The sequence below is a fragment of the Verticillium nonalfalfae genome (genome assembly GCF_003724135.2).
Source record: "Verticillium nonalfalfae strain VnAa140/NRRL 66861 chromosome Unknown scaffold_121, whole genome shotgun sequence".
Lineage (NCBI taxonomy): Eukaryota > Fungi > Ascomycota > Sordariomycetes > Glomerellales > Plectosphaerellaceae > Verticillium > Verticillium nonalfalfae.
In genome coordinates this window covers 43,523-70,874 of record NW_021167346.1, presented here as the reverse complement: position 1 = coordinate 70,874, position 27,352 = coordinate 43,523, and the positions used below count along the sequence as shown (strand labels likewise).

General features: G+C 56.3%; 8 protein-coding genes across 8 annotated transcripts; 3 read left to right on the top strand and 5 right to left on the bottom strand.

Moving 5' to 3' along the window:
• Positions 1–1,370: 1,370 nt before the first annotated feature.
• NTF2 (Nuclear transport factor 2) lies at positions 1,371–2,028 on the top strand (the record flags this gene model as incomplete). The annotated part of the gene is made up of 5 exons (XM_028635435.1): positions 1,371–1,383; positions 1,466–1,483; positions 1,544–1,608; positions 1,669–1,839; positions 1,918–2,028. 5 exons carry the CDS (start codon positions 1,371–1,373, stop codon positions 2,026–2,028), a joined length of 378 nt encoding a protein of 125 aa, XP_028492106.1.
• A 274-nt stretch (positions 2,029–2,302) lies between these two features.
• On the bottom strand, positions 2,303–2,680 carry D7B24_001191 (uncharacterized protein; the record flags this gene model as incomplete). Its single annotated transcript, XM_028635434.1, has 1 exon — positions 2,303–2,680. One exon carries the CDS (start codon positions 2,678–2,680, stop codon positions 2,303–2,305), a length of 378 nt encoding a protein of 125 aa, XP_028492105.1.
• Positions 2,681–3,955: 1,275 nt separating this feature from the next.
• On the bottom strand, positions 3,956–5,108 carry RPL8B (60S ribosomal protein L8B; the record flags this gene model as incomplete). The annotated part of the gene is made up of 4 exons (XM_028635433.1): positions 3,956–4,156; positions 4,212–4,721; positions 4,782–4,853; positions 5,106–5,108. The coding sequence occupies 4 exons, from the start codon at positions 5,106–5,108 to the stop codon at positions 3,956–3,958; spliced, it is 786 nt and encodes a 261-aa protein (XP_028492104.1).
• Positions 5,109–5,692: 584 nt separating this feature from the next.
• Positions 5,693–6,892, top strand: NCS6 (nucleotidyltransferase; the record flags this gene model as incomplete). Its single annotated transcript, XM_028635432.1, has 1 exon — positions 5,693–6,892. One exon carries the CDS (start codon positions 5,693–5,695, stop codon positions 6,890–6,892), a length of 1,200 nt encoding a protein of 399 aa, XP_028492103.1.
• A 1,520-nt stretch (positions 6,893–8,412) lies between these two features.
• D7B24_001188 (uncharacterized protein) lies at positions 8,413–11,919 on the top strand (the record flags this gene model as incomplete). The annotated part of the gene is made up of 2 exons (XM_028635431.1): positions 8,413–9,261; positions 9,481–11,919. The coding sequence occupies 2 exons, from the start codon at positions 8,413–8,415 to the stop codon at positions 11,917–11,919; spliced, it is 3,288 nt and encodes a 1,095-aa protein (XP_028492102.1).
• A 770-nt stretch (positions 11,920–12,689) lies between these two features.
• On the bottom strand, positions 12,690–17,251 carry PHY1 (Light-sensor Protein kinase; the record flags this gene model as incomplete). The annotated part of the gene is made up of 2 exons (XM_028635430.1): positions 12,690–13,154; positions 13,223–17,251. The coding sequence occupies 2 exons, from the start codon at positions 17,249–17,251 to the stop codon at positions 12,690–12,692; spliced, it is 4,494 nt and encodes a 1,497-aa protein (XP_028492101.1).
• Positions 17,252–19,141: 1,890 nt separating this feature from the next.
• Positions 19,142–20,487, bottom strand: D7B24_001186 (uncharacterized protein; the record flags this gene model as incomplete). The annotated part of the gene is made up of 3 exons (XM_028635429.1): positions 19,142–20,152; positions 20,269–20,335; positions 20,459–20,487. 3 exons carry the CDS (start codon positions 20,485–20,487, stop codon positions 19,142–19,144), a joined length of 1,107 nt encoding a protein of 368 aa, XP_028492100.1.
• Positions 20,488–21,943: 1,456 nt separating this feature from the next.
• On the bottom strand, positions 21,944–23,597 carry D7B24_001185 (uncharacterized protein; the record flags this gene model as incomplete). Its single annotated transcript, XM_028635428.1, has 3 exons — positions 21,944–23,031; positions 23,118–23,276; positions 23,522–23,597. 3 exons carry the CDS (start codon positions 23,595–23,597, stop codon positions 21,944–21,946), a joined length of 1,323 nt encoding a protein of 440 aa, XP_028492099.1.
• Between the last annotated feature and the right edge of the window lie 3,755 nt (positions 23,598–27,352).

Sequence of the window (27,352 nt, the reverse complement as noted above, 5' to 3'; positions counted from 1 at the left end):
CCTTCAATGCTCGCAGGCTCTTCATCCGACTTGGCTGACATGACGATATGATATAAGGGAACTATCCTCTCACGAAGCTGTCGTGGCGCAGATGATACAAGCTCATGACTGCGGACAAATGTATATATTGCCACACCGACACCTCTTAAATTGGTCCCCGCTGATAGAAGTTGAGCCCATAAGCTTGTTGCTTGCAGTAACACATTTGGGATTACTGAGTCGAGACTTCTTCATGAGTGCCTGTATAATTTGGTACTAACCCTGCGTACGAATGGCTCATATTTAACTTGTTAGTATCAATACGGGGCCCTTGATTCCACTGTCCCGCGACATGGCATTCTGCAGTCACTCTAGGGGGGGCTTTCCTCCAAGGTGTAGAACGTTACGACATTTTCAAGCCAACCCTGACCAGCGAGTAATTTTGTTTCATGCACTTGCTCGTGCACACGTAGACAGATGAAATGCGCAATGGAATCAAGAGTGCAAATTATATTCTTCTCTACTATGTACATCATCTGAGGTAAGGTCAACGACCTCGTCTAGGCTCATGTCAAACAAAACTTCAGCAGTATGCGCGTCAAGCAGGTCGCATCGACTTCATCACGTGTCCCGCTGTCCGGCAGCTGGACCGAGGATATTGCTTGTGACAAGTGTCGCCAACGAATACCTGTTTTCTTCTGATCAGCAAGTGCTTCGTTCAGTGTGTCCAAGCAGATAGGAGTAACATCTGTTGTAAATTCAGACTGTTGAGCTTGATATATTGGATCAACATGAGGGTTCAGTTGGCCGTTCTTAATGGAAGATTGTGTCATCAGGAAGGAAGAGAAGGAAGAGAGTGCAGACGCTTTCATATTAGACTTACCTGTATTGAAAAAAAGTCGACTGTACAGTGAGTGGTTAGCCAAAGGCAGAATGGCGATGATGTTTATAGACAAAGAGAGATTTTGCCAGCGCCTGGATCAGATTGCAAGTTTTTAAGGCCCCTGGTAAGCCCCCTTAGAAGCAAGAGAAACTTAAGGGGGTGCAGTAAGCAAATAAAGACCCCGCCATTCATGTACTAAAGCGACATACGCAATCTACCTGGTCAGGGTACCTTAGTTAGGTACCTCAGGCGCTCATTTAGAGAGGGGAGCATGCCCAGGTGGTGGAGGGGCCTCTCCCAGTCCTTGATGCTCCAGCCACCATTAGCATTTTTGCGACATCTTGGTACATGAGCGGGACCTGATCAACCCCTCCTTCTAATCACGTCGCAGCCTGACCGCAAACCCATTCCGCTGCTCAACGACCGGTGCTCCAGACCATATTTCCTTCCTGGGTTCGACAACGCACACGCTTAATACTCGTAAATCAAGCCATAGGAATCTGTTACCATGTCAACTCCCAGTAAGTTAACCCAACCCTCCATGCGACTTGGTGTTCGCGCTTCACCCACTGCGATTACCCGGGGCTAACGCGCAATTTGTAGACTTCGAAGAGGTCGCGAGTACGTGCAAGAAAATACCAATACGATAGGCAACTCCGGCAACTGATCATTCCTGCACAGAGCAATTCGTCGAGTTCTACTACAACCAGTTTGATTCTGATCGCAAGGGACTGACCAGCCTCTACGTGGGTTCACTTTTGTATCTTCAACAACCACATCAAAGGCTAATATGTACATTCAAACAGCGCGAGCAGTCCATGCTCACCTTTGAGAGCAGTTCCGTTCTGGGTGCCACCCCCATCACCGAGAAGCTTTCCTCGTTGCCTTTCGAGAAGGTGAAGCACCAGGTTTCTACTCTTGACTCCCAGCCCACCGTTGAGGGCGGTATCATCATTCTCATTACCGGCCAACTTCTTGTACGTGTGCAAGCTTTTGCTGATCAACCAAATATCTCTATACAAAGACTGACGTGGCCTTACTTGGGTTCTATCTAGGTGGATGAGGAGCAGCGCCCCATGAACTTTTCTCAGACCTTCCAGCTCATGCGGGACCCTTCGGGCAACTACTTTGTCTTTAACGACATCTTCAAGCTGGTGTTTGGCTAAGCTTTGGAACGCTTCTAGAGCGTCTCTTCGCCAAGAAAAGACCAACTCGCTTGTTTCGGAGCGTTTTTCTTGCAGCACAGGACATGAGGCGATAGTAATGGACGCAGACCAACACATAGCAAAACAATACTCATGCATTAAGCCTCCTGGTTTGATAGACTGACACGATGCCCAAAGATCCCCACTGGTCTTTCTTCGCGGGTTCAAATCCATCCTCAGCTTGCCTGTATAGCATGATGTTTGCTACGCCATAACCCGAGTTTCTCGCACAGTGCTACTTGGCTGTCATTGTCGCAGTCCCGTCTTCTTCAAATATGAGTTGCGCATAGTTGCCACGAATTATCTCATGCGTAGGGTTGGCGATGGCTGTAAGTATGCTCGATTTAGGTCCAAGTCCGAGGTCTCGGATCCGGCCACTTGGGGCATCCAGCATATAGCCGTGGACCTGAAGATTTCGACTTGCTCTGTGTTCTTGGATTGTGACGTTGGCCAACAGTGCTGTCACGCCGTCCTCGATGTTCTTTTCGGCAATCAGCATCTCTCGGGCGCCGTCATCCTGCAGACACGAGAGCTCGTTGGACAGCTGCTGTCGAATTGCTCTCAGCGGTGCGAGCCAAGTGTCCAAAGTGCCGCCTACACGCTTCAGAGCCATAGCTGATTGCATCCCCATACATTCCGAGTGGCCACAGATGACGACGTGTTTGACAGCGAGATGCGCGACTGCAAATTCGATGACTGCCGAGGTGCTGATGTCTAAGGGCGAGATAATGTTGCCCACATTGCGGTGTGTGAGTATGTCGTTAGGATGTAGGCCTGATATGTTGCTCGCTGGGATGCGGCAGTCAGAACACTCGAGCCACACTGTCACGGTAGTCAGTCCTGCCCTCGATATGTCGCTTCTAGGGTATGCTGTGTCCGAAGACTCCGCCCTGACCTTCGGAACCGGAAGCTTATGACAACGAGAGACGACTTACAAATGGATGGCAACTGACTATCGGCCTGAGATTGCGAAACAGCAGGCTTCTCGCCGGTTTTGTAGCCCGCCTGGGGTTGGAAGCAACCCAACATATATGGAAAAGTGTCTGGGCCTATGAGCAATGATTTGAGGGCTTGGGGCGTGCTACATTGCCTCACCGTTGCTCGACGCCATACAGGCGTCAAGGTCTTAACTTTTGGCTAGGCTGGTGGCAAGTTGGCCAGGGCAAAGAACAAGAGCAGAGTGTAAGCGTCGTCCGGTATCGAAATCAGTCACAGATGTCTGGGACAGAAGTTTAGGCATCGGGAGCGCCCTGCCCAGCTGATAATTACTCTAAACCTCAGACAGGAGAACATGTATCAACAATAGCTACCCCCTTTGTGTTTGAAATCTAGACTCAGGACCAGGGAACACGAGAGGTCCCCGTGTAGCCAAGCGTCCGAACCCCATCCGGAATTTGATGCTGCCTTTTTCATGATTTGCATGGCTTGAACGAGCCAGAGCATCATAATCCACCCACCTCCAGGTTCTGAAACGCAAATCAATCACCTAGTACATCGCCAAGGGCTATCACCACCACCTTAATGTCCCTGTCCTGAAACAGGTGAAGCAACACCTTAACAGATGGCTCTTACATGACTGGCCTGTGGGTGCATGATAATTCTAGGCAAACTGATATGCCTATGGCTGCATCCTCCCGAGAGCGCAGCCTAGCATCACGGAAAGGAGTTACATCAACATGTCTCAAGGTTCGCCTGGGGTCATGCAGGTTACGGAGAATACTAGCATTGACTCGTGAACCGTGACTCCTATGCCTTTGTGTGTATTTGCCATACTGCCTGCCTCTTGAGGAGAGGCTAAGATGCCTTGACAGCAGTAACAGCGTAATCGAGCTGCTGCTGCTGCTGACTTTTCCTATCGCGCAAAAGCAAAACTGGGTATTTCGATGTCTTAGACCTTGATGGCCGACTCGAGAGCCTTCTTCTTCTTGGCCATGGCGTTCTGAGCCTTCTGGCCCATGATACCACCGCCCCACTGCTTCCTCGACTGCTCGGTCTTCTCCAAGTAGCCATCCTTGACGGCGGAAATAAGCTTCGAGAGTTCGCTCTTGTCCTCGGAACGGACCTCAGTAACGGCCAGAACGGCGGCAGTCTAGTCGCTAGTGTTAGTAGTTGAATATAATCCATTTCCGGCTGAACGCTCATACCTTCTTGTGGACAACGGTTCCGAGACGAGCCTTGCCCTTGATGATAGCGTAGGGAACGCCCATCTTGCGGCAGAGGGCCGGCAGGAAGATGACGAGCTCAATGGGGTCGACATCGTTGGGGATGAGGACCAGCGACGCCTTCTTGTTCTCGATCAGACCGACGACGTGGTTCAGGCCGTACTTGACCGTGTAGGGCTTCTTGCTGACGTCCTCCTTCTTCTTGCCGTCCTTGACGGCAGTGGCCTCCTTGACGAGGCGCTCCTTCTTCTCGGCCTTGGTCTCAGGGCGGTACTTGTTGAGCAGCTTGAAAGCCTGGGCGGCGGTGTTGCGGTCAAGGACGTGCTGGAACTGAGCAATCGCAGGAGGGACCTTCAGGCGCATGCTGAGGATCTTCTTCTGGCGCTGAAGACGGACATACTCGGGCCACTTCACCATGCGCGACAGGTTGCGGCGGGGCTGGATATCCTGACCAATGCCAAAGTTGCGGGCCTTGCGCTCGAGGAGAGGGTTCTGAAGTCATCATGATTAGCATTTTGCAGGAAGCGTGGGTCATAGTGTGACAGTTCTTACCTTAGGGCCCTTCTTGCCAGCCTTTCCCTGAGGGAAAGGGGCAGCAGCCACCTTCTTGCCGGACTTGGGAGGCTATCATTGAGGAAGAAAGACATCAGCGACTTGTTCAGACCACGTTGTCTTTCTTGAGCTCTAAAGAGACGACAATTTGCACAGATGTGCTCATCGAACGCCTCAAGCCATATCATCACCCAGTCCAGCAGAATTGCATTCTACTGAACTATGCAGGCGGAATGATTCGGTATGCCGAAGCAAAACCGAAAGCTATGCTCGACGAGCTTGGAATGATGTGAGCCCAGAGTGCTCGACATTGTTTTAACTTACCATTGTGACAGTTGTTCCTGCGGTTGGCGATTGTCGGTTAGTGGGAGGAGGGAACGACGGTGGTGAAAGTGCGTGCGAATTTTATTCAAGTGACTCGGTGGGAAATATTCATTGCGCTAAAGCTGTGGGTGGGGTCCTGAAGGAAAAAAAAGGTACGTACTCTCTGCCGCCTAGGGTTGCTGTGAGGTAGTTGTGGCGCATGGGGGCCTTCCTTTCACGTGATACCCGTGCCGTCTCTCAGTCAGGTAGGTAGGTACCTTAGGTACCTACCCACTGTAGGTTATGTGAACGAATCACTACAGAGCATTACCTAAGGTCTGTAGAGTCTGGAAGCGGTTCTTCTGGCATGCGGGCTGCAGACTGATGCTTGGTTAGAGGCCATCTTACCGACAAATAACCCTTTGCCTTGTCTCAATTCAATCTCTTGCGCTCGCCAAAACACCTCGTCGAACGGGGGCCGAAGCGATCTAAGTTATCTCCACGCTCTCTCAACAATCTTCAGCCTGGTTGTGTCAGCGTCATAAATATCCAGCGGGCCTTCCACCAAAATCCAAGTCGAGTCATCACTCAAGTAGTAAAAAGGCAAGATGGCGCCGATCATCTGCGCCAGGTGCAACACTGACCGAGCTGTTGTTAAGAGACCAAAGAATCACCAAACAATTTGCAAGGCGTGTTTCATCTCGGTGTTCGAGGATGAGGTGCATCATACAATCTTGTCCTCAAAGCTGTTCAGTAGGGGTGACAGAGTGGCCATAGGGGCATCTGGTGGCAAGGATTCGACTGTCCTTGCATCAGTCCTCAAAACTCTTAACGAGCGTCACGATTACGGACTTGACCTGATTCTTCTCAGTATTGATGAAGGAATCAAAGGGTACCGTGACGATTCTCTGGAGACTGTCAAGCGAAATGCCATACAGTACGACATGCCCCTGACCGTTGTGGGCTACGATGAGCTATACGGCTGGACGATGGACCAAGTTGTGGGAACCGTGGGCAAGAAAGGCAATTGCACCTACTGCGGCGTTTTCCGCCGGCAAGCCTTAGATCGAGGGTCGAAAATGCTGGGCATTCGGCATCTGGTCACCGGCCACAATGCGGACGATATCGCTGAGACAATCTTGATGAACCTCTTGAGGGGTGACTTGCCGCGACTGTCCCGGAGTACAAGCATCATGACGGGTGACGACAGTAGTGACGTCAAGAGGAGCAAGCCTCTCAAGTACTCGTACGAGAAGGAAATCGTCTTGTATGCCCACCACAAGAAGCTTGACTACTTTAGTACCGAGTGTATCTACAGCCCAGAGGCATTCAGAGGCACAGCCCGAAGTTTGATCAAGAATCTCGAGCGTGTGAGGCCAAGTGCAATACTTGACATTGTCAGAAGTGGGGAGGATATGGCACGCCTCGTTCCCGGGTCATCATCAAACCCCTGCGCTTGCTCAGGCCAAGGCTCAACCGAAGATGACGATGTGCCATCATGTGGTTCCAAACAGGGCCACAGCATGGGAAGCCAACTCGCCGTCATCGAAGCGAAGTCTAGCGAAGCCGCTGTGGAGAAGGCTTCAGAAGTTGATTTCACCTTCACGAAAAACAATAAAATCAAGACACAAGCGAATGGAACTACGAGAAAGGAAGCCTCATCCATCACGGACACGATGAGCGAGCTCCAAGTACTAGGAAAGTGCAAGCGATGTGGTTACATGACCAGCCAAGCTTACTGTCAAGCTTGTCTCCTGGTTGACAGTCTCAACAAGAACAGGCCCAGATTGGAAATAGGAAACAAGTAGCTCGGTCAACCACCTTAACAAGAAACAGTGTATAAAAGATAATGGCATTAATCCTTGGATCCCAGGGTTTTATGTTACTGCCCAACCTTGACTTGTACGTCTTGCCTGCATCCGCAATGGCACAAATAAATTGCCCTGTGGCACTTGATGTATGCTCTCAGTCTCAAGTCCTCAATTGAAATGTTCGGCTGCATTTCTAGACCCGCCATAAGTGATCGCGAAGAACCACCAAAGCTCTGCCCTGCCCATCGCCCCCAACTTGTTCGTCTGCCCGAATAGCTTACGAAATCCTCTTTTCTAGCTGTAATTAGGCTGTCAGCAATGTGTTCCTCTTTCAGAAGGTGAGAAGAACTGGGCTCAGCTCACTCTCCATGGGTTATTGAGTTCGAAACCGGTCGGAGCGACAGGATTGTCCGTCTGTCCTCTAAGGTTGCCCGTTAAGCGACGGTCACGATCCATCACTGTACAAGCGGTCGGATTAGCTGCATGCGATAGGATGGAGTATCGTAATAACGGCCTTACTTTGCTATGTAGCGGTCAGCAATGGTCCGTCCTGAACACGTCATGGTAGGGAAAAACGTACCTTGTCCCACTGGTCGAGACTGTACCGAGGCTTCTTGCCACCATTCTGAATACCCTTGACAACGGCTAGACCAGTGCCAGTGATACCAAACATCTGTGACAGGTATCAGAATCATCATTCAGAACGAATCTCTGGCCTTGCATACCGCAACGATGATCCCGTAAGGGATCAATGTCTCGAAAGGAACAGGCATGATTGTTGGCTGCTGCAATGTGTCGCAATGGGGAGGGGATGTTGAGACGACCGTGAGCCTGCCTTGCGGTCTTGCCGCCAATTGACTATTTGCGAATGGTCTAGGTGCAGTGTCGCGCGGCGTAAATGCCACTGGTACGTTGCGTTGATCGAAGGGTTGTCGCGATATCTCAAGTGAGGTCCCAATGGCAAGCATCTTAGTGGTCGAACATTGCATACATGCCAAGGGATCCTTACGTGATCAGCTCAACACGTGACCATACATCAACTTCCAATCTAATTAATTGAGTCTTCACTGACGGTTTTGGAACTTCCAGCGTTATCTTACGAATACGGCCTTATCTGAGCGACCAGTCCAAAGCCACGGGGTGTGCACAGTGTGTCGCACATTAATGGACTGTCTAAAGCAACAACACCAGCTTCGATGGAATTAGCTTTACTCCTCAACACCAGCTCCCGGGCGCCATAAGCTTTTTCTCTGTTAGTTTCCCTGGCTCGTAATCTCAGATCCTAGGAGTAGTACTCGGCAAACCGAACAGGACCTACAGTTTGCGTTCCTGCAAAGACAGCCCACCCGCCGCCCCTGGCACTCTGTTCGCACGCGACAGGCGCGTTTCAAGACCGCGTTGTTGCGCCCTGAAATGGGCCACCGACACTGCCTCTGAGCTCTTCGAACTTCTCACTAGACCCGCAAACTCAGTCATAATACGCATCGGATACAGAACCAGCTTGAAAGCCAGCCGACATGGCGAGTGCTCAGCTAGCAGCTGAAGAGGAGCTGCAACAAAGCGTTGTGGTTTCTGAGGAGGACTTGGAGCGCGATGAATCGGACTCCTCGAACGCGGCAATGTTACCTTATCAAAATCAGGACGATACATCGGAACCCTCGAGAACTGGGTCCGGCAAGCAGTCATACCTGCACGTCAATGGCTTGGAAGACTCGACAATCGAAAGACACGGCGGTCCTACAGCGACCTTGGTCTCTAAGAATGCTGAGTCTATCGAAGATGATGCGGAAGGAGAGGAGGACGCCCCGGGCGAAGATGACGGCGCTGCAGATGCCGACGAAATTGTGGACCCCTACTACGATGAGGACGATGCTGAAGGGGAGGAAGATGTCGAGCATGTTGTGCAGCTCAACATGGATCAAGATGACGGCGTCGGCGAAGCAGTTGAACAGTCCACAGAGAGTGTGCAATCTGGTGAAGATGAGGAAGACAACGATGACGAAGGCGTTGGCGCTGTGAAAATCCGGCCTGGCGACACCGACGACGAAGATGATGATGTCGATAGCGAACAATCACATTCAACTACCGATGGCTCGGAAGACTCGGACGGCGCAGCTGCCTGGGAGGATGCCCCAGAAAGTCACGAAGATGAGGATGAAGAGTCAGATGCTGCAGGTCGAACTTTGTGCTTGTTCTGCAAACAGGATGAAGAACATGACCCGGGCGAAGACTTTGAGGACTACCTAATGTGCTCTCATTGTGGCGAGAACTGTGCGTTTGACACCAAAGACGAGACTTTGCATACTGACATTTTCCAGCACATCAATTTTGCGCGCGAGAAACCGGTGCTTTGCGATCGCACGATGGTATGCGGCTGTTTTCTTTGAGCAGTAACCAATTTGACAGCTTTAAGGTGCCAGTACTAATGTTTGAGCGTAGATGCAAGTCTTTGGAGCTGTCCGAGCTGCGTCTCGTCTACAAAGCTGACCGCCGAACCTGCTGTCACTCACCTAGCTAATGGAACGACCCAACCATTGGTGCCTACAACTGGCGCTGTTCCTAACCAAACTCAACCCATTCTGGAGACATCTGATCCGCATATACACGATGATCAAGACGTTTTGGACAAGCAAGAATATCCCGATGTGGATGGCGATGACGATGAACATGCACGACTTCTTCGAAAACGCCGAACTTCTCTCTCTGAACCCGACGACAGTGCAATGTTGCTTCGTAAGCGTCGGCGGCGCACGCCTGAAGAACAACATTCGTCGCGTGAAACCACGTCTCACAACGCTCAAAGCGAGGCTGGTGAGACAGACAAACCTCGAAAGTTGCGCCTCAAGGTGTCTCGGAATCATGCCGCCGTCACTATCACCAGGCGGTCGAATAGCATGCTGATTAGCATCCGTGTAAACCCTGCCGGCTTACGACATATCATGGTGTCCAAAGCATCTTCAAATCGTAAACGGACGGCAAGGAACGAGCCGGCGCGATCAGTTCGACCGAGCCTCACAGCGCTGTCGACGCCATTCATGTCATCAAGTAGCTCTCAGCCATTCTACTCCTTCCTTGATCGAGAGACGGACGATATAAGAACAAAGCCCTATGGCGGCATTCTTACTGACGTCGAAGCTGACACGTCTCGCACGTTACCCACGAATGATGACCGCAGACGCTTTGACGAAGCCAAGCAAAAGGCTGAGGAAGAATGGAGGACTATGCACGTCATCCAGATCAGCCGCGAAGGCGCTGAAAAGGCCAAGAAGTGTAAAAAAGCGGCTGGTCCGGCTAGCCAAATCGAGTGCATCGAGTTTGGCGGTTGGGAAATCGACACGTGGTATGCAGCACCCTACCCCGAGGAGTACAGCAGGAATCGGATTCTGTACATCTGCGAATTCTGCCTCAAGTACATGAACTCTGACTACGTGGCATGGCGCCATAAGCTCAAGTGCCCGGCTAAACACCCTCCCGGAGACGAGATCTACAGGCACGGGTCCATTTCTGTGTTTGAGGTGGATGGGCGCAAGAACCCGGTCTATTGTCAGAACCTCTGTCTGCTTGCAAAATTATTCCTCGGCTCGAAGACCCTCTACTACGACGTTGAGCCCTTTCTGTTCTACGTACTATGCGAGTACGATGATCTGGGCTACCACTTTGTCGGGTATTTTTCGAAAGAAAAGCGAGCCAGCAGCCAGAACAATGTGTCTTGCATCTTGACACTGCCGATCCACCAGCGCAAGGGCTACGGCAACCTTCTGATTGACTTCTCCTACCTATTGACACGCGTAGAGAAAAAAACCGGCTCTCCGGAGAAGCCGTTATCTGACATGGGTCTTGTCTCGTACAGAAATTACTGGCGGCTCGTCATGTGCCAGTATCTGCTGAAAAGATGGGATGGTGGTGGTGAAGACCGAGGGAGCCCGGTTGGACTGAGTTTCCGTCAGATCTCAGACGACACAGGACTCACCCCCGATGACGTTATCTCAGCACTTGAGGGACTGAGGTGCTTAATTCGGGACGCCAAGACTGGCCTATATGCCTTTCGGCTAGACCTTGCGTACTGCAGAGAGTACGTGTCGAAGTGGGATGCTAAGCAGTACGTCAAACTCCACGAAGAGGCTCTGGTCTGGACGCCTTACGTGATGGGGAGAGGAAACACGACAAATTTTGAGCTGGGCCCTGCCATCACTGCCATGGCTCCCCGGGAAGAGGAGGAAGACCGCAAGATAGTCGCGCCGCCACTTGTTAATGGCGTTTCAACGGGCGTGGCTTTGGAGAGTCAGGGCTCGGTTCTCGTGCCTGCGGAGATCGGTCCAGCACCCGAGAAGCTTACTCCAGTAGATGGTGTAGCAGATGAACAGCGCGCCTTAGCGGACCAGGTCCGCGAATCGACAGAGCCTCACGACGACCCTGTTCCGGCGGCTTCCTCCACACCAACACAGTCGCAGGCAGCGGCAGGGCATGCGTCTTCGAAAGCCTGGTTCGAGCAGTACGAGGGCATTCTCGCGTCCCGTTTCGAGGTCTACCCGCCAGCCGGTGGGCGGCGCCAGGACCGCCCACGGGCCTCGATTCCGCGCCCTGCAATCGTCCGCACGGCCCCACTCAGCAGCAGCAGCAGCGCCAAACCCAGACGGTCAGCGGGTGGCGGCAGCGTCAAGCGGCCATCTGCGAGCAAGCCCAAGACGAGCGGGACCTCGCGCCGCAAAAGCGGTGGCACTGGCCGCGGCCCAGGCCGTTGGCCCAAGGGCACAAAGAAGAGCGACTATGGCAACGCCGACAGCGGCCCAGGCCTGCCGCCGGCATGGGTGCAGGAGCGCCAGAGGCTCCTCGCCGAGAGCGCCAAGAAGAAGGGAACCGGCGCGGCTGCGCACGAGGCGGCCGGCGGGGAAGCTGCCCGGGTCCAGTTTGAGGATCTGGTGGCGTTGCATGGTGACGCCAGGGTGCCCGGGGCGGCGGCACCTGGTGGTGACATTGCTTACACCAACATTGCGAGTGATATCCCGGCTGTTGGAGACGAGTAGCAAGGTCCGAGACGATCAGGCGTCTTTTGTTACTCATCCTTCCACATCCCCCCCCTCCACCCCCCCAACGATTCCTCCCCCTGTGGAGGCAATGCTCACAAAGCCATGGTCATATTCGTGTAATTGTATGCGTAAATTTTTACTTTCAGCCTTTAAAGAGAAGCAGCTCGACTGCTATTCCGAGACGAGTACGTAAGGAATTTGACGAATACGTGACGTGTCTCATAACCACAACATGTCAAACAGAGGAATGAGACCAACAATCTAAGCAGCACGGCCATGATTCCAAGTGATATTGTGTGTGTTGTCGTTGTTTGCCGGTTAAAAGGTGTATGGATCATGTCCCACCAGTTCAAGGGAGCTCATATGGCTACATCAAAAGTGACCAGACCCCCGACCGTCTTCCTATTCGGTCGCCTTTACTCCATACCGATGCGTTGCTCGTATGCCACAATGGACACCAAAAACCCCTTTCGTTACAAACGCCCTTGGATATGTCAAATAAAGCAACCCATTTGACGCCATCCGTTGAAGACCCCAACCGCACTCTGCCAAAGCTAGCCACAATTGCCATCTACTGCGTGAGTCGGAACTGGCTCGAGCCACGATGGTGGCGTCGTTACAGTACGACTTGGTAAGAAAAGCTACTCCTTAGCCGGCACAGCGTGTCCGTTAGAGCAAGCATTCCCGCGATATCTGTTGCCATACCCTTCTGGTAGCAGCGTCACCTTCTCCAAGAGCAGAAGCCCTTCATTTCGGTGGGGTCAAGGTTAGGACTCGGTGGTCTCGGGACCGCTCGCATTGAGTGCCTCTTTCGGAGCCGGTATCCCTTCATCCTGACCCGCAACCTCGGCCTCGGTTGTAGGTGTTTCGAGCCCTATTCCCCCGGCATGATCATGATCCGATGCCGACTCACGCGCTTCGCAGCTCCGACTGTGGAACCAGCCGCCACGCTCCCATTCTCCTTCCTGGTAAAGGCAAGACGTACGCACATTGTCGTCGACGATGCCGAGAAGCAGCGTGTGGAGTCGTTTAAAGTCGACGGGTTTGAGAATCCAGCCGTCGAATCCGGCATCTGCATACGTCTTCTTCTCGCGTTCGATCAAAGAAGCAGATACAGCAAAGATGGGAACCCTGCCATTATGAGCAGCTAGGGCTGAGTGACGACAATTCTCGTGCGATTGCTCAAAAGACCGTATCATCTTGGTACTTGTCAGGCCATCGACAATAGGCATCTACCGGTACATTGTTAGCGACAGCTGGCGAATTGGATCTGGATCATGCCAGGTGGGAGGTAACGGACCTGCATATCCATGAGCACCACGTCAAAGGTCTCGGACTTTTCGCGAAAAGACAAGGCGCATTCCTCTCCATTGACTGCATGGTGCACCTCGTGGCCAGCCTTTTCAAGTCGTTTCCTCAATATTCTTAGATTGATGGGATCATCTTCTGCAATCAAGACCTGCAGCTTTGTGCCGTCCAGGTTGGGAAACGAGCTCGTCGTTGTGTCCGTCTCGGAGGGCGCTGGCTGCGGCTGCTGCTGCTTCGCGGGCTCGGGAATTTCGTAGAGCACTCGAGATGACGAAGGAGCCTCTTTAGGCTGGTCAAAGTACTCATCGGGTACTTTCACCGGTCGGATCGGCGTCTTGGTGTCTCTCACAGCGACAAAGCCGGCCGTTGGCTGGCTGGGCAGGACGATTGCACCTGGCGACCTTGGGTCGCTGTGCCGTGTGGTCGCAGGGCTCACGGATCGCGCTGTCGATGCGGCGTCTGTTCCCGTGACGCCGGAGTCGTCTCGACGTCCCTTGACGGCTCTGTTCCGAGACGGAGACCCCATGACATGCTCGCCAATGCCCAGCGGGGTCTGGATTGCGTCGATGAGTCTTTCCGCATCACTGAGGGAGCTGTGCACACTCGTGCGGCTGCCTTTACTACCGCCTCCGCTGAAATGGCTACTGATCTGGCTCCTGAGACTCCCCGTCTCTATGACGTGGCCGGTCGTCTCGCCAGGGGACTTGGCAGCGTGCGAGGCTGTCCCTCCGTCGACCAGGACGATCTCACCTGCGCTGGGCTGTTGGGGTTGCTTCGTGGCCGATGCGGAATTCGCGTCGGGCACGGGATTGCTTTGCCGGCCAGATCCTACTGAAAGCGAAGGTGACTCGTCTGGTATATCAAATGGCAACTGCATGACAAAAGTCGACCCCTTGCCCTCCTCCGACTTGAGCCGCAGTTGGCCGTTCATGTTGCGTATAATTCGAGCGACCAAGGCAAGCCCCAGCCCCAACGTCCGCTTGTCTGACGAAGAGGAGTCGTCGTCGGCAGTCAACTGCCTGCTGCTGTCGGGATTGACCTGCTCCAGGTCACGGAAAAGCGCATCGAGCTGCTTCGGGCTCATGCCCCTTCCCGTATCCTGGATCAGAACCTCGATCAGGACTCGTTGCTCTTGGACCTCGGCCACGTATAATTCCACCTTGACACTTCCCGAGTCGGTGTGCTGAACGGCATTGGCTGTCACGTTGGAGATGGCCTGTCTCACCCTGCGGCTGTCACCATACACAAAGGATGGCAAGCCAGGATCCTCGATGATTTCGTACTCGATAGCCTTGCGCTTGGCCTCATTTTTAAAGGGGTCAGTCGCTTCGTGAATGCAGCTGGAGAGGGCAAAAATCTCGTCTTTGACCAGATCCTGCCCCTCTTCCGTCTTGGTGAGGTCGAGCAAGTCGTTAATGACATAGATGAGTGACTTTGAGGCCGAGTGGGACTTGGCCAGATTGTCACGCGTCTCTTGGTCCAGGGAGCCCTCCAAGGCGATCTCGAGGTAGTTGATAATTGCGTTGAGCGGCGTGCGGACTTCATGCGCCGAGTTGGCCAAGAGTAGTTTTGTCAGCTTGCTGCTCTGCAGCGCTGCTTCCTTCTGCCTCCAGACCTCGATGAACTTGCCGTAGACGAGGCACAGCACGGCGGCGGTTTCCACTTGCTCTTCAGTCCAGTCTCTGCACTTGCCGACCACCGTCTCGTGCCACGTCTTGAAGCTTTTCCTGGGTTCCAGGTACGCCTCCGTACCTTCGCGGAGGATCTTCTCATAGGGGTTTCCGGCCCACTTGACCTCTTTGACCTGGCCCCTTCGGAAGAAGACGATAAAGTCGGTGCCCCCGACGCTCAGCGGCACGTAGAGCAGGCCGGCGATCGTGACAAAGCCGGGTTTGTAATGCAGATCCGGGAAGTCCTCGCGAATGTCCTGCGTGGTCACGACGGACGACATGTGGCGCATGCGCAGATATTCCAGCATGGCAAGCGGCTCCGACGACTCTTCGACGGGTCCGAGAATCTTCGTCTCGCCGTGGATCGACAGCATGCCAAAGTCGGCATCAAAGAGCGTCAGCAGATCATCCGAGGATGCGACGATGTAGCCCGAAGGGCTCTTTTCAGAGGGTGCCGTGTGAATGAGTTTGCGGGCCTGCAGTCTCGAGGCGTACGACAGGCGTTCAATGTTGCGCGAAGCCGTGTCGCCAACGAGTCGGCACATTTTTCGGATGGGAAACGAGACCCGCATGCCCTTGGCACCGTAGCTGTGACAGGCGATGAGGCCCCAGAGTTCATTGAATGCGTTGATAGAGATGGACATGGAGGAGCGGACGGCCATGTTCTTTAGGTATTTGAGGTGAATGGGCGACATGGCGCGCAGATAGGCGTGGCTCATGTCGAGGGGAACGTCGAGATCCTGTTGCGTCTTGCATACGAGCCTCGCCGTCTCGACATCCCGGTCGTAGAGAAGTCGGACCTTGTTGAGCTTATACAGGTCACGAGCTTGCCGCGGGATGTCCGAGGCTGGGAAGTGCAGGCCTCTGTAAAGATCGCGCGTGTGGCTGGTATCGACGAGCTCGGTGACGACCTTGCCGTTGAAGGAAGAGTCAAACTGGTAAATCATGACGCGATGAAAGCCCGTCAGCTCCTTGACGATGCCGACAAGAACTTTGAGGAAAGAGTCCAGCGAGGGTGCCGCCGCAAGCTGTTCCTGCACCTGAGACATGATGTCGAAAACCTGCATGGCGCCGGCCTCGCCCCTCTGCCTCCTCGCCGTTCTCAGGACCCTCAGCGGTTTGCTGAGTATCTCGGTGCTGCTGGAAAGCTCCTCCATGGTGGGGTCGGATCGGAGGGTGTCTTCAGGCGCGTCGGGAACGACCTCGTCTGCCGGGCGTAGGGGGTACAGGTGATCGTCGTCGAGCTCAAACTCGCAAATGATGAGGTCGGGATGAGCTGGGTTGATATGAATGGCGCACCACAGCTTGGTGCTCTTTCGTCTCGACGAGCGGACCGTCAAGCTGAACACCTCGGGCCCGTTGGTGGCAGGATCGGCATCCTCATCCCGAATAAAGTCGATGTGATCGAGGAGGTTGTCTTGTTGCTCCTCGCTCAAAATGTCGAGAAAACTTGCCAGGTTGAAGAGCTGCTTCGGCGAGTAGCCAATGATGCGCTCTGAGTTTTCGCTGGTGTAGCGGACCGAAAAGCCCCCCTCCTGGTCTTCGCGAAGGGCCAGCAGCAGGCCAAAGCCCTGCACGGCGCCAGGGGTATGTATCGGCTCGTCCTCGCAGTGCTGCAAAACAGCGTCGGGCCCTGTAATGACGGCGTGGCCGTCGTCCGTCGTGACGTGGCGGAACCTCGGCAGGATGAGCCCGTGGCTGTCAGGCACCGAGCCGGCAGGCGTCGAAGCCGGCTGTGCGTGCAATGGCTGGCTGGTGTTCGACCGGTCCAGACGGGAGGAGTGGCCCCCCTCGGAGCCGCAAGCATCGCTTTCAAAGATGGGCAAGGGCGTCGAGTTGGCGTGGCGGGCGGCGTCGGCTTGTATGCTCGATATGGGACCGGAGGAGGTATGCTTGCGACGGTTTCGTGCGGTCTGGCGGTCGCCGGTGGGGGACGTGACGGCGGAGGCGGCAGGCTGGGACACCGAGTCGGAGCGGCGCGGGCGCGGGGCGTCGGGTCGAGCTGCGGTGTACTGGCCATGGTCGGGCATGCGTGGGAAGTAGCCGTGCTCGCCAGACGTTCGACCGGCGGGGTTGACGCTGACGACGGATCGAATAGGGAACACCCTGTCGGACAGGTCGGGGCTGTGACCGGGTTGACGACCTGAGCTGGCGCTCCATGAGGAACGGGCGCTTGGCGTCTGTTGAGGCACGGGGTCGTGTCCCGCGTCTTGCGTGGCTGCGGACGATGGCGGAGGTATGAGGGGGATGGGAGATTCGACGGGCTGAAGGGTGGATTGCGAGCTACCATCCATGGCGCCTCCGGACAAGGGCGACTCGTCGGCCTCGGATGGTGGGGGCAGGTCATTCATGTTTGCTGCTGTCTGCTGTGGCTGGACCACGAGCCTCTCTTCGAGACGTGGGCAGCACTGGCCCCTGGGCCTATACGAAATCCCCGAAGGCTACCCAGGCGCGCGTGCGAGGAGCGCGCGGAGTCGGTCCCCAGCGCGAGGAACAGTGAGGCGCAAATGGGCGGGTGGCGAGTGGCGAGGCACGAGTGGCAGGCGGCGGGCCAGAGCCGCAGGCGGCGACGATCAAGGGCTGTTGAGGGGCAGGTGTTGGCTCGCCAGGAAGCAGATGAGGTTGTGTTTGTATCGGCCGTTGTCGTCGTCCAATTGTGAAAGGGGAACAGCGAAACCCGCAGAAGGGTTCGCGGAAGGGTTCGCGGAAGAGATTAAAAAAAAACTTATCAAAACATCCAGGTCAACGTGGCGATCGAGGTGCAAATGTGCAACGTTTGTGATAGTTGGTGTGCTGTCTGCGATACGCACCAGGTGGAGCATAGAAGGGTCGATGGGACGTCAGAAGTCAGATCGGGATCAGAGGTCAATGAGACGGCCGGTCGGAGAGGTTTTCTGCATGCTGCACAGCCAAATGCTGATAGACGACGTCAAGGACCGGCCGGGTTGGTTGATGTGAGGTGGGCGACAGCCAGCCAACATGAACGGCAAGACAGGTAAGCAGCCAGCCGAGGAAGGTAAGTCGTTGGTAGGTAGGTAGGTAGGTAGGTAGGTAGTTGAGTCGTCGTGGTCATCGGGTTTCCGTCAATGGTGGACACACAAGAATACCTAGCTGCCTTAGTTCAGACGCCCGATGCACGCAACGCGGCTCTCGACACGAAACGGTTTTTTTTTCTTGACGATCTGTCCGTCTGCCTGGCTGTCTGTCTGGCCCCGACAGACGGTCTGGATGCTCGTTTTCAAATGACCAAGCTGCTCGGCTCGGCGGTTCCTTGTGCTCGTTTCCTTTGCTTGCGCCTAGCGGCTTTGTCCGTGTGCCTTCTCCTCAGCATCGCCTTCCTCCCCTCCGATTGCCCCCTTGTGCCTTCCTCCTCCCCCCCATGTACCGGGCGGGTGCTACGTTCAGGAAAGTACGTTGGGCAGATGGAATGGTCACCGATCGAGATGGGGTCGACCGCGTCCGTGTCCAATGGCACACTAAGGTACCTACCTAAGGTACTGCGGGGTGGTCGTCCCGCGCACACAGCACGGGCCCCACCAAACAGCAAGCGACTAGACCGATCCCCCTCCATTCCCCTGATCACGGCGGCCGTGGCAGTCGCAGTAGTCGGGAGCACCTACTTGCTTTTAGCACGAGCAACAGCCGCACCGCGCTCGCGTCTGTTCTCTCTGTCCATTTCCTCAGCCGTCTCCGGGCGCATCGGGGACAAGCGCCGACCTGTGTGCGAGGAAGAGCACGATACAGGGGAGAGAGGAGAGGTGCAAGGGCAAAGGGCACGCTGCCCACGAACTTGGCCCCTGAGGTGCTGTGGACTCGGTTTTTCGTTTGGGTCTGGAGGGCAGGGTCGTGATTTCAAGAGGCACATTGCAAATTCCCATTCGCTCAACATGGCAAAAGATCGGCAGATACAGAGCGATTGGCCGAGTGATTGGCCCACCAGCTTTGGCCTTTTTGGCACCCAGAACCGCCGGACAACCTGCTTCATGGCGTCATGGGCGTGGAGCGGAGCCACATGGGCGAGACCTCGACGGGCCCTGGAGGCCTGGAGCATTAGGTCCGGAGCCCACTCCGATGCCCCATGTTGCAGTGCACCGTACCTTTACAAGGGGAGATGGGTTGAAGCATAGATCAATCCCTTTACATGGCAGGCCCCTTTACTTACATTTCCCTTTCGCTTCTATGCAGATACGCCTCGTACGATGAATACCCTCACCCCTTGAACATGTCCCTACGCCATCTCGCTACAGCTTGCTGGGCTTTTCTGCCTGCTGCTGCTGCTGCTGCTGCTGCTGCTGCTGCTGCTGCTGCTGCTGCTGCTGCTTCTCGCGCATCGTCTGCGCGCTCTTCAGCAGCGCGTAGAGGCTCTGCAGCCGCGGCATCTCGACGCCCCGCGCCCGCGCGATGCGCACAGGGTTGCCGAGGATGACCTCGAGCTCCAGCGGCCGTCGGGCCTCCCAGTCGAGCAACATGCTCGGGCGCGCGCCGGCGTTCCTCTCCGTGCTCGTGACGATGCGCTCGGGCGTCGCCGTGCCGGCGGGAAAGGGTCGGCCGAGCACGCGCGGCACGGCCTCCCAAATCTCGCGCATGACGCCGAGGGCGTGCTCGCGCAGCGCCGGGTCCGACACCATGTCGGCGTTGCCGCGGCCGCCGCTGAGCACGGCGCTCGGGTTGAAGGCGGCATTGATGCAGAGCTTGTGCCAGCGCACCGTCTGCAGCCCGACCTCGTCCTGGACGTCGACGTCGCGGATGCCGCCCCATGCGGGCCCCCACCACCGCCTCAGCGCCTCGACGGCCGCCGTGCCGCGGGCCGCCACCTGCGCGTCGCCCGTGCCGAGACCGTCGGCGTACGGCCCGATGCTGATGCGCGTCCACCGGTTCTGCCGGATGACGCCCGGCGACGTCTGCTCGGCGCTGACGACCGTGACGCCGCTGACGACGGGCGTGTCGGGGAACCGCGCGCGGAACGGCGCCTCGACGCCGACGCCGTTCTGGATCAGCACGATGCACGATGCCGGTCCCACGAGCGGCGCAATCATGGCCGCGTCGTCCGACCGGTCCGGCAGCGCCTTGGTCGTCACGAAAATGTAATCCCAGTCCGCCACGGCCTCGGCCGCTGCCGTCACCGAGGGATACGCCGCCTCGGGCGCGAAGACATAGTCGCCAAACGAGTGCGTCTCGAGCTTGACGCCCGACGCAGCAATGGCCTTGTAGTTGGACCGGGCGACGAGTGACACGCGGACGTTTTTTTGAGGCTATTGCACACACGCGGCGTTCCCTCTGTTAGTTCTAGAAGACACCATGATGCCAGAGGGCCGGAAGAGGGGGGGGAGCACGGCTTGGCACCGGCCGGTGTATAGCCAAAACGCACATGATGCAGGCGCGAGGCGTAGAAGCATCCAACTGCTCCTGCCCCGATGAACACGGCGTTAATGGGCCTTGGAGTGTCAAGAAAGAGTCAGCATTCTCTTGCGCTACGGCGATCCTGAATAGAAAGACACTGAAGCGGAGGCGCCGTGGTGCGCTGGAAGGATGCCTTGGTCCCCACGCAATCTACATACCTCGGCTCGGGCTCACGATGAGACGCCATGATGGTGATGGGCGGTGGGAGGGCACGACAGTGAGAGAGCACGAGGAAAACAGGGAGGCTCTATTCAGGGCTCAAACTGAGAGGACGAGGCGAGTGGTAAGGGACGCGTGTGATGGTGATGAGGAACAGGATGCTTGGCCTGGAGGTGAGGTGAGGTTGAGTGGCATGCACACTCAAAGCACCTCGGCCGGCCGCTGACGTTGCTGTTGCTGTGGGGGTCGGCTGCAGTCCGTCCACCAATCCTCCCAGTGGGCCTCTGTGGGCCGTGGTGGGAAGGCTGGGTTGACCGTCGACTGGGTTGGTCGGCACCACGCTGGCGGCGAGCCAATTCAGCATCGCTGCCATGGCGCCATCTGCCCGCCTCCCCGCCAGTCACACCAGCAGGCGACAGCGGCGGCACTTGGCGCCTCTCCTCGAACCCTTCCTCTTCGAAGTGCCGCCACAATCAAGCCGTCAACACCAGGTTGTAACATCCCATTGGCGAAACGAGTAGCAGAATCGACATGTTGATCCATTCTCCAATGCTTGTCGCCCGTGTCTGTGAATCCAGGCCCCCCCCCTTCAGAAACAACCCTACATCCATCTGTCTAACGTACGCCCCTGTCATGTGTCCCCGTTTTACCCAAACTCCCATCACAATCGCGCTACCATCATCGTGAAGCCCTTCGTGCGCTGTGTGCGCTCTCTTGCCTTGCCGTCAGCTTGATCGCTCGATATCCCGAGGTGGTATTCCTGGACGTGCGTGCGTGCGTGCGTCCCACTGCATTGGAGGCATCTGGAGGCTCGCAGCAGACAAGATTGACAACCTCGTCATGTGAAGCGCCGAAAAGGGCAAGGCAACGAGACAAACACGTAAAAACAGAACCGGAAACCCGCACCTTCTTTCTTGATGCCGTGAAATGGCACCGTGAATGATTTTCTTGTAACAAAAGCACGAAATCCTCCCTGAGCCCTTCCGACCAATGGAAACCATAACCATGAGGCGTCAAAAGCGACAATCCAAGCGTCGCGTTCTTCTTCTGCTTCTTCTTCTTCTTCTTCTTCTTCGTCGTCGTCGTCTTCTACTTCTTCACCAAAGTCGACCCCTTTTCCGACATCGTCGAGCCTCGTCAAGCAAGCTCTAACCACAAACAAATGAACAGACACACAAGAGATTCGAGGAAAACCAAAATGATGCGCCGACTCCTCCACCCGCCCCAACATCACATATGAGAGATACGTGACCAATAGGAGAAAAAAAAGTGTGCCCTCCTCTAAGTGGCCCCCGCCCCAGATGGCGCCGCCCATGCAACGAAATCCCCCCCCCCCATCCCTTCCGCGCTGCGCCGTATGCGTGCACCCAGCGTCTGTAGTTTTGAAATGTGTATATATACGTATCGCGTCTCGCTCCAAGTCATGCTATGCCATAAGTCTGTGTCGAAATTCCGAGTCTCAATTCTTTGCTTTGCGTCTGAGTCTATTGAGCGCTGCTGGTCCAAGTCTCGGCCCCGAGGGCCACGCCGTCTGTCGATTCGTTGTTGTTGGCGCCGCTGTACGTGGCGATGCCGTCGTTGAACTGCTGGCCCCAAAAGACGGGGTCGTTCTCAAAGTTGTACGAAGCCCCGGCTACTGGTCCCGCGTCGTCATAGGAAGACGACGTCGCGAGGCCAAACTGTTTCGTCGAGTCCTTCACAAAGTTATCGTAGCCGATGCTGCTGAGATCGGCCGTGCCCGGCGTCTGATACAACTGCCCGGAGCGGAGATAGTCACCCTGGCCGAACGGCTCAAACTCGAGGTCACCCGAGATGAAGTTGTCCTCCACCTCTGACACCTCGCCCGATGTCGACGTCGTGCCGCCGAGTGTCGGGGCCTGCTCCGACCCAGTGCCCCAGTCGTACATGCCGCTGAAGCTCTGGCTGCAGGCCTGGCCGTAGCTCGAGGGCGCAAAGTTGTCGCCCTTGTCTGACAGCTCAATATGGCTCCAGTCCACGGAGGCGGCCGTGCTGAGGCCGGCACTGAAAATGGGACCGTCGTGCTCGGAGAAGGCCGAGCCGCCGAACATGTCGAATGTGCTGTTGGGAACGTATGGTGGGTACTCGATGCCAGAGAGATCAAGTGGTGGCAATTGCCCGTTGAGATGGTGCAGACCCGAAGCTCCGTTGAGGAGGGGCGACGCAGCCTCCGACTTGACGCGGCGCTGGTGATGGGTCGAGATGGCGCGCGCACGACCAAGGGGCTCCTTACCATCGGGCAGACCGTCGGGCGAGTGGCTCCCGAGGCTGCCAGCGCTGTGCATCGAGTTGACGCGGCTGAGCTGGTAGGGGCCGCACTTGGAGGCGATCCGGTTGTGCTTGGGCACGATGCGGTTGCCGTTCTGGTCGAACGCCATGGCACCGTCCGAGTGCACCGTATTGGCACGACGGCGTCGAACGGGGGGTCTCGGCCGCGGCGCGGGAACCTCCTGGTCGAGGCCCTTGGCCGGATCACCTTCCGGGACAGTATCCAGGCCGGACTCCTTTTTGTGACTGCACGTGCATCGGCCACCATGGTTGCAGCAACATGTTTCTGCAGGCGAGTGGTGGTCAGCACAATGGGCCAAGACTCGACATGTGCGCTCATTCGGCGGGCTTGCGTTCTGTTGAGATGCTTACCTCGATGACCTTCGAGCGCAGGCTGCAAATGAGCACACTTGCTCGTCTTCTCGCCGCAGTCGCATTTGACGTGGGCCGCCCGAGACTTGCGCATGGAGCGACAATGCTGGCATTGCGACACGGGCCGGCCCTTCTTGTTGATGTGCTGCAGGGGGCGATCTAGAAACGAGGTGGACGGTTAGCTGCAGGTGTTCTTCAAGATGCTGCCAGATGCTCGGCCCCCAACGGCTCGCCAGCATGCCATGCGAAGGCCCCTCCCTCGGAGACTCCTCGGCCACCACCCTCAGCACACATGTCGCCTCTTGGTCTCTCCTCTTGGTCTCTCCTTTGGGGGGGCTCGCTGAGCGCTGGCGGCGGCGGCTGCAGTAAAATAGATGGGCAGGTGCTCGTTTTCCAGTACTCACCAGAGTGTTGGCAGTTGCTGACGCGATGGCCTCGAACGCAGGCCTCGCAGGCAAACTTCTCGCCGTCGATGAGCATGGTCGATATCTGCGACGTTACACGAGCCTTGTCTTGCAAGTGTAGGTTGTGGCCGGCAAATCGACGTTTCGAATACTCGACAACGCTTGGGTGGTGCGCCCGGGAGGAGGGAAGAAGGGTAGGCGGGTTGCGGGTTGTAGAAAATGGACGGGCAATGCCTAGTCCGGTTGCTTTACGTTTTTGTTGGAGAAACGCCACGCGGGTCGAAGTTGGTCGGGGCCAGTGTCAGTGCCAGTGTCAGTGTCAGTGAGGCAAGCGACGAAACCGAACCTGTCGCTGCTGGGTCGGAATGCCGGGGGTCCGGGGTTGCGACACAAGACAGGACGGACAGCGGAAGTCGAGGAGTCGCGAGTGGTGATCGGGTTTTTTGGTGTTATGAAGTGTGCATGTTGGTGAGGATGTGGTTGAAGGAGGAAAAGGCAAGATTTCCAACAGACAACGGGACGGGGGAATCGCAAAGCAAGGCAGCGCTTCCGCCAGGGGGGGGGGGGTTCGGTCGCGTTTGGGAAGAGGATTTTTGGGGGGTGGTGGGAGGAGGGGTGTGGAGGGGTGGTGGAAAGGTGGGTTTTTCCTTGGGATGAGGTGGATGGGGGGACTTGGACTGGTTTGGCTTGGACTGGTGTGTGTGTGTGGCCTGCTGGGTCTGGTTTGGGCTTGGGCCAAGGGTCACAGTGAGCCTGGCCGGTGAGGAAAAACCAAAAAGTAGGGTACCTTGGGTATGTGTATGTATGAGCACACTCAAGAGGTACAAGCAGAACGTGCGTACTAAGGATGCCGCTTGTCGTTACAGAGATAGCCCTGACGGGAATGGTCTGGAGTACCTTGCCTTGGGTACTGGGGGCTGGCTGGCGCGCGTTGATGTTGCTTGCCGACTCGAAACGCGAAGCGAATGAGCGAGCGAGTGAGAGAGGAGGGAGGGGAGGGGGCCACACGGGCGACGAGGAGAGGGACGAGGGTCTCCGGTAAAAGTCTACAGTTCTCCGCAAGCGCAGTGGGCAGGCGTGGGCCGTGGCCGGCGGTGCTTTGAGCAGCAGGCCCGATTTCTTGTGTGGTGATTTGATGAGGAGTGGGGATGAATTCCTGCGACGAACGGGGTCGGCGATGGGATAGCCGGGTTTGGCGACGGGGGGACCCAGTACTGTGGGCTTGGTTTCGTTCGTCCTTTCGTTCGTTCGTTCGTCCGTCCGTCCTTGCTCTCTCTCCCCCCCGGTTGACTTAGCTGGCGGCTGCGTCGGTGATGGCAGCTTTGCGCTGTCACTGTTGGCTGACCCCGGGTCAGCATAGGAAGAAGACGGCGGGAAAAAGACGACGGCGAGGGACAAGACGGGACGACAAGCCTCCAAAGTAGGCAAGTACGTAAACGAGCATAGGTAAGGTACCGAAAAGCACTCTGGGTCAGCTCGGCTGGCCTGTCTTCTGTAGGCAGGTACGTAGCAAAAGCAGGCAGGCAGGCAGGCGCACAGCGCGACGTGACAACAAGTGCTACGCCCAGCTGTCTAGAGCTGCTCCAGGATGGTCATGGCCAGTCTTGGCAGGGTAGGGGACTGCCAGGCAAGGTAGCCACACGGATCTGGAACTTGGGAAAATACATGTACACACGCCGGTGCCTCAGGGTTGCATGCAAGTGCTTTGTATCGATCGTGGAGACCTGCCCATGTCCCTGGCTCGTCTAACCCGACAACGCCAGTCGGGTTAGGTCAGATGTACGTCGTAATATTAGCAAAGAAACTGTCTTGATTCCGGGGATTGGCAATGGCTATGGAGTAAAAATGGCGGGCGGTTATCCGCCGCTGCCAGATGAACAGGGGTTCCTCAGGGTGCCAGGACTGTGTAGGTTGCCGCCATTGGGGGGGAGGCGGAGGGAGAGAGAGGGAGGGGGGGGGGGGCTGGATGCCAAGGAGCCTTGGTTCATGAGGAAGAATCGCTGACGGTTGGCGCGGATGGCTTGCGATCGCCCTGCTGCTTTTCCGCTGCTCGTTATTCGTTCACATTCAACATCAGCCGCCTGACGAGGCGCTGGGGCTCGGTTCACGGGATGTTCGTGTGTCTGGACACCCTGGTTTTCTTGACTTGTCGTGTCCACCGGAAACGCGGGCAGATGGGGGAATTGTATCACAGGCAGGCAGCTGGATGGGGAAACAGGAGCAGGTCCGTCAGGCCGGGGGAGGGGGGTTTAACGTAGGGAATATGATACACCCACAGGTCAGCAGGACGTGGGATGGATGATTGATGCTCCAAGTCCGCCGAAGCATGTGCTGAGCTCGTAGCACCAGTCACACCAACAGCAAAGTCATAAACCGTGGGTGCAGGGTGAACGAAAGTGCTTCCCGACCTGCCATGTCTCTCTTGTTCGTGATGCCAGCCATGTCAGCCAGCCCACGCTACCCTACGAAGGTGGCGCCAGACGTGGGAGGTTCCAGATATGCCCAGCTTTCTGCCCACTTGCCCACCTCCCAACACGAATGAGCATGGGCAATCTGGAGGGGCGGAGGCGAGGGGCGGAGTGGGAGTATGGGTGGGGGTCGCGCTCTCCCTCTCTCTCTCTGTCTCTCTCTCTCTCTCTCGCACGCAACCGCCTGGCCGACGCGGCCCCCGTTCTGTTTTCCAGTATAGTAGGTAGGTGCGTAAATCGATGGGTGCGGTGCAGGTGTGGATCTGGGCGTGGTTGGCTGTACATGTAGCTTCTGCCTTTCAGCCTTTCCTACGGCGCCCATCAATCATTTCAGTAACTTATTCGCTTGTCGCTTCTGGCATCCATCCCACTGCCCTCACACCCCACTCTTTTCCTTTGGCGGCGCTGGCCGACGGGCCTCTTCTCCTCAGGTGCTTTTTGTTTTGTGTTCAGCCTGCCTGACTACGTCGCTCGTCAGCTGTGGTGTGGAGGGGGGTCTTGCGAGGTGGCCTAGGGGTCAGGTGTCAGACGTTGTTCGTCTGGGTGACTCGGCGACCAGCAGCCTGGCAGTGTGTTGAGTGAGGTGACCGTTCAGCGAGGCAGGCAGAAGGTGTCTGCACTGTCGCCGCCCTGTGACGTTGCCGCCACACGGTGTCAATGTGTACTCTGATCAGCCCCTAGGCAAGCAGTTCGTATGGTACGTAGGCACTGGGCTGGGGGTTCCTGGAGCGGCGGGATGGAGATGCGAGTGCCAGCAATGCCCACCCCCCACAGGAAGCAGGAAGGACGCGAGTGCGACGTGCGGCTGCCAGATTGCCAGGGACACAATTACAATGAACAACACGCAGACATCCCGTTCTTCCTCTCCATCGGCGCGCTTTGGCGTGGCTTGCACGATCCGTCGATGGCCAAACATGCCGACGGGACAGGGATGGTAGCAGTTCTTTCGTTGAGACCGCCTTTTCGGTTGCCCTCCCTTCGAGTCACGATGCTCGAGTTGGGTCATTCCCAGAAGAGAATAGGGTTGGTCGTCATTTGCCGCCGGTGGAGGCAGCTTCATCTTGATGTCGCGCTGTCATCATCGCTTGTGTCGCTTCTTCCACACCGTACTGGGACCGAGGAGGGGGGGTCCCCGAATCGTCGCGGCGGATCGAGAAGAGTAGATTGATTGGGGGGCCGAAAGCCGAGGGCATTGAGGAAGGGGTATCCTCCGGTGAAAACCGGGTCCCTCGTCCGCGCCGTCCAGGGGGGGGAGAACTGGGCTGTACGTCCAGCACACACGTACGGCGAAGAAAGGAACTGTCGTGAGTAATGACCAGGCGAGCCGCCCCTCGGACGTGACGCTATGCGGCGACAGCGGGTG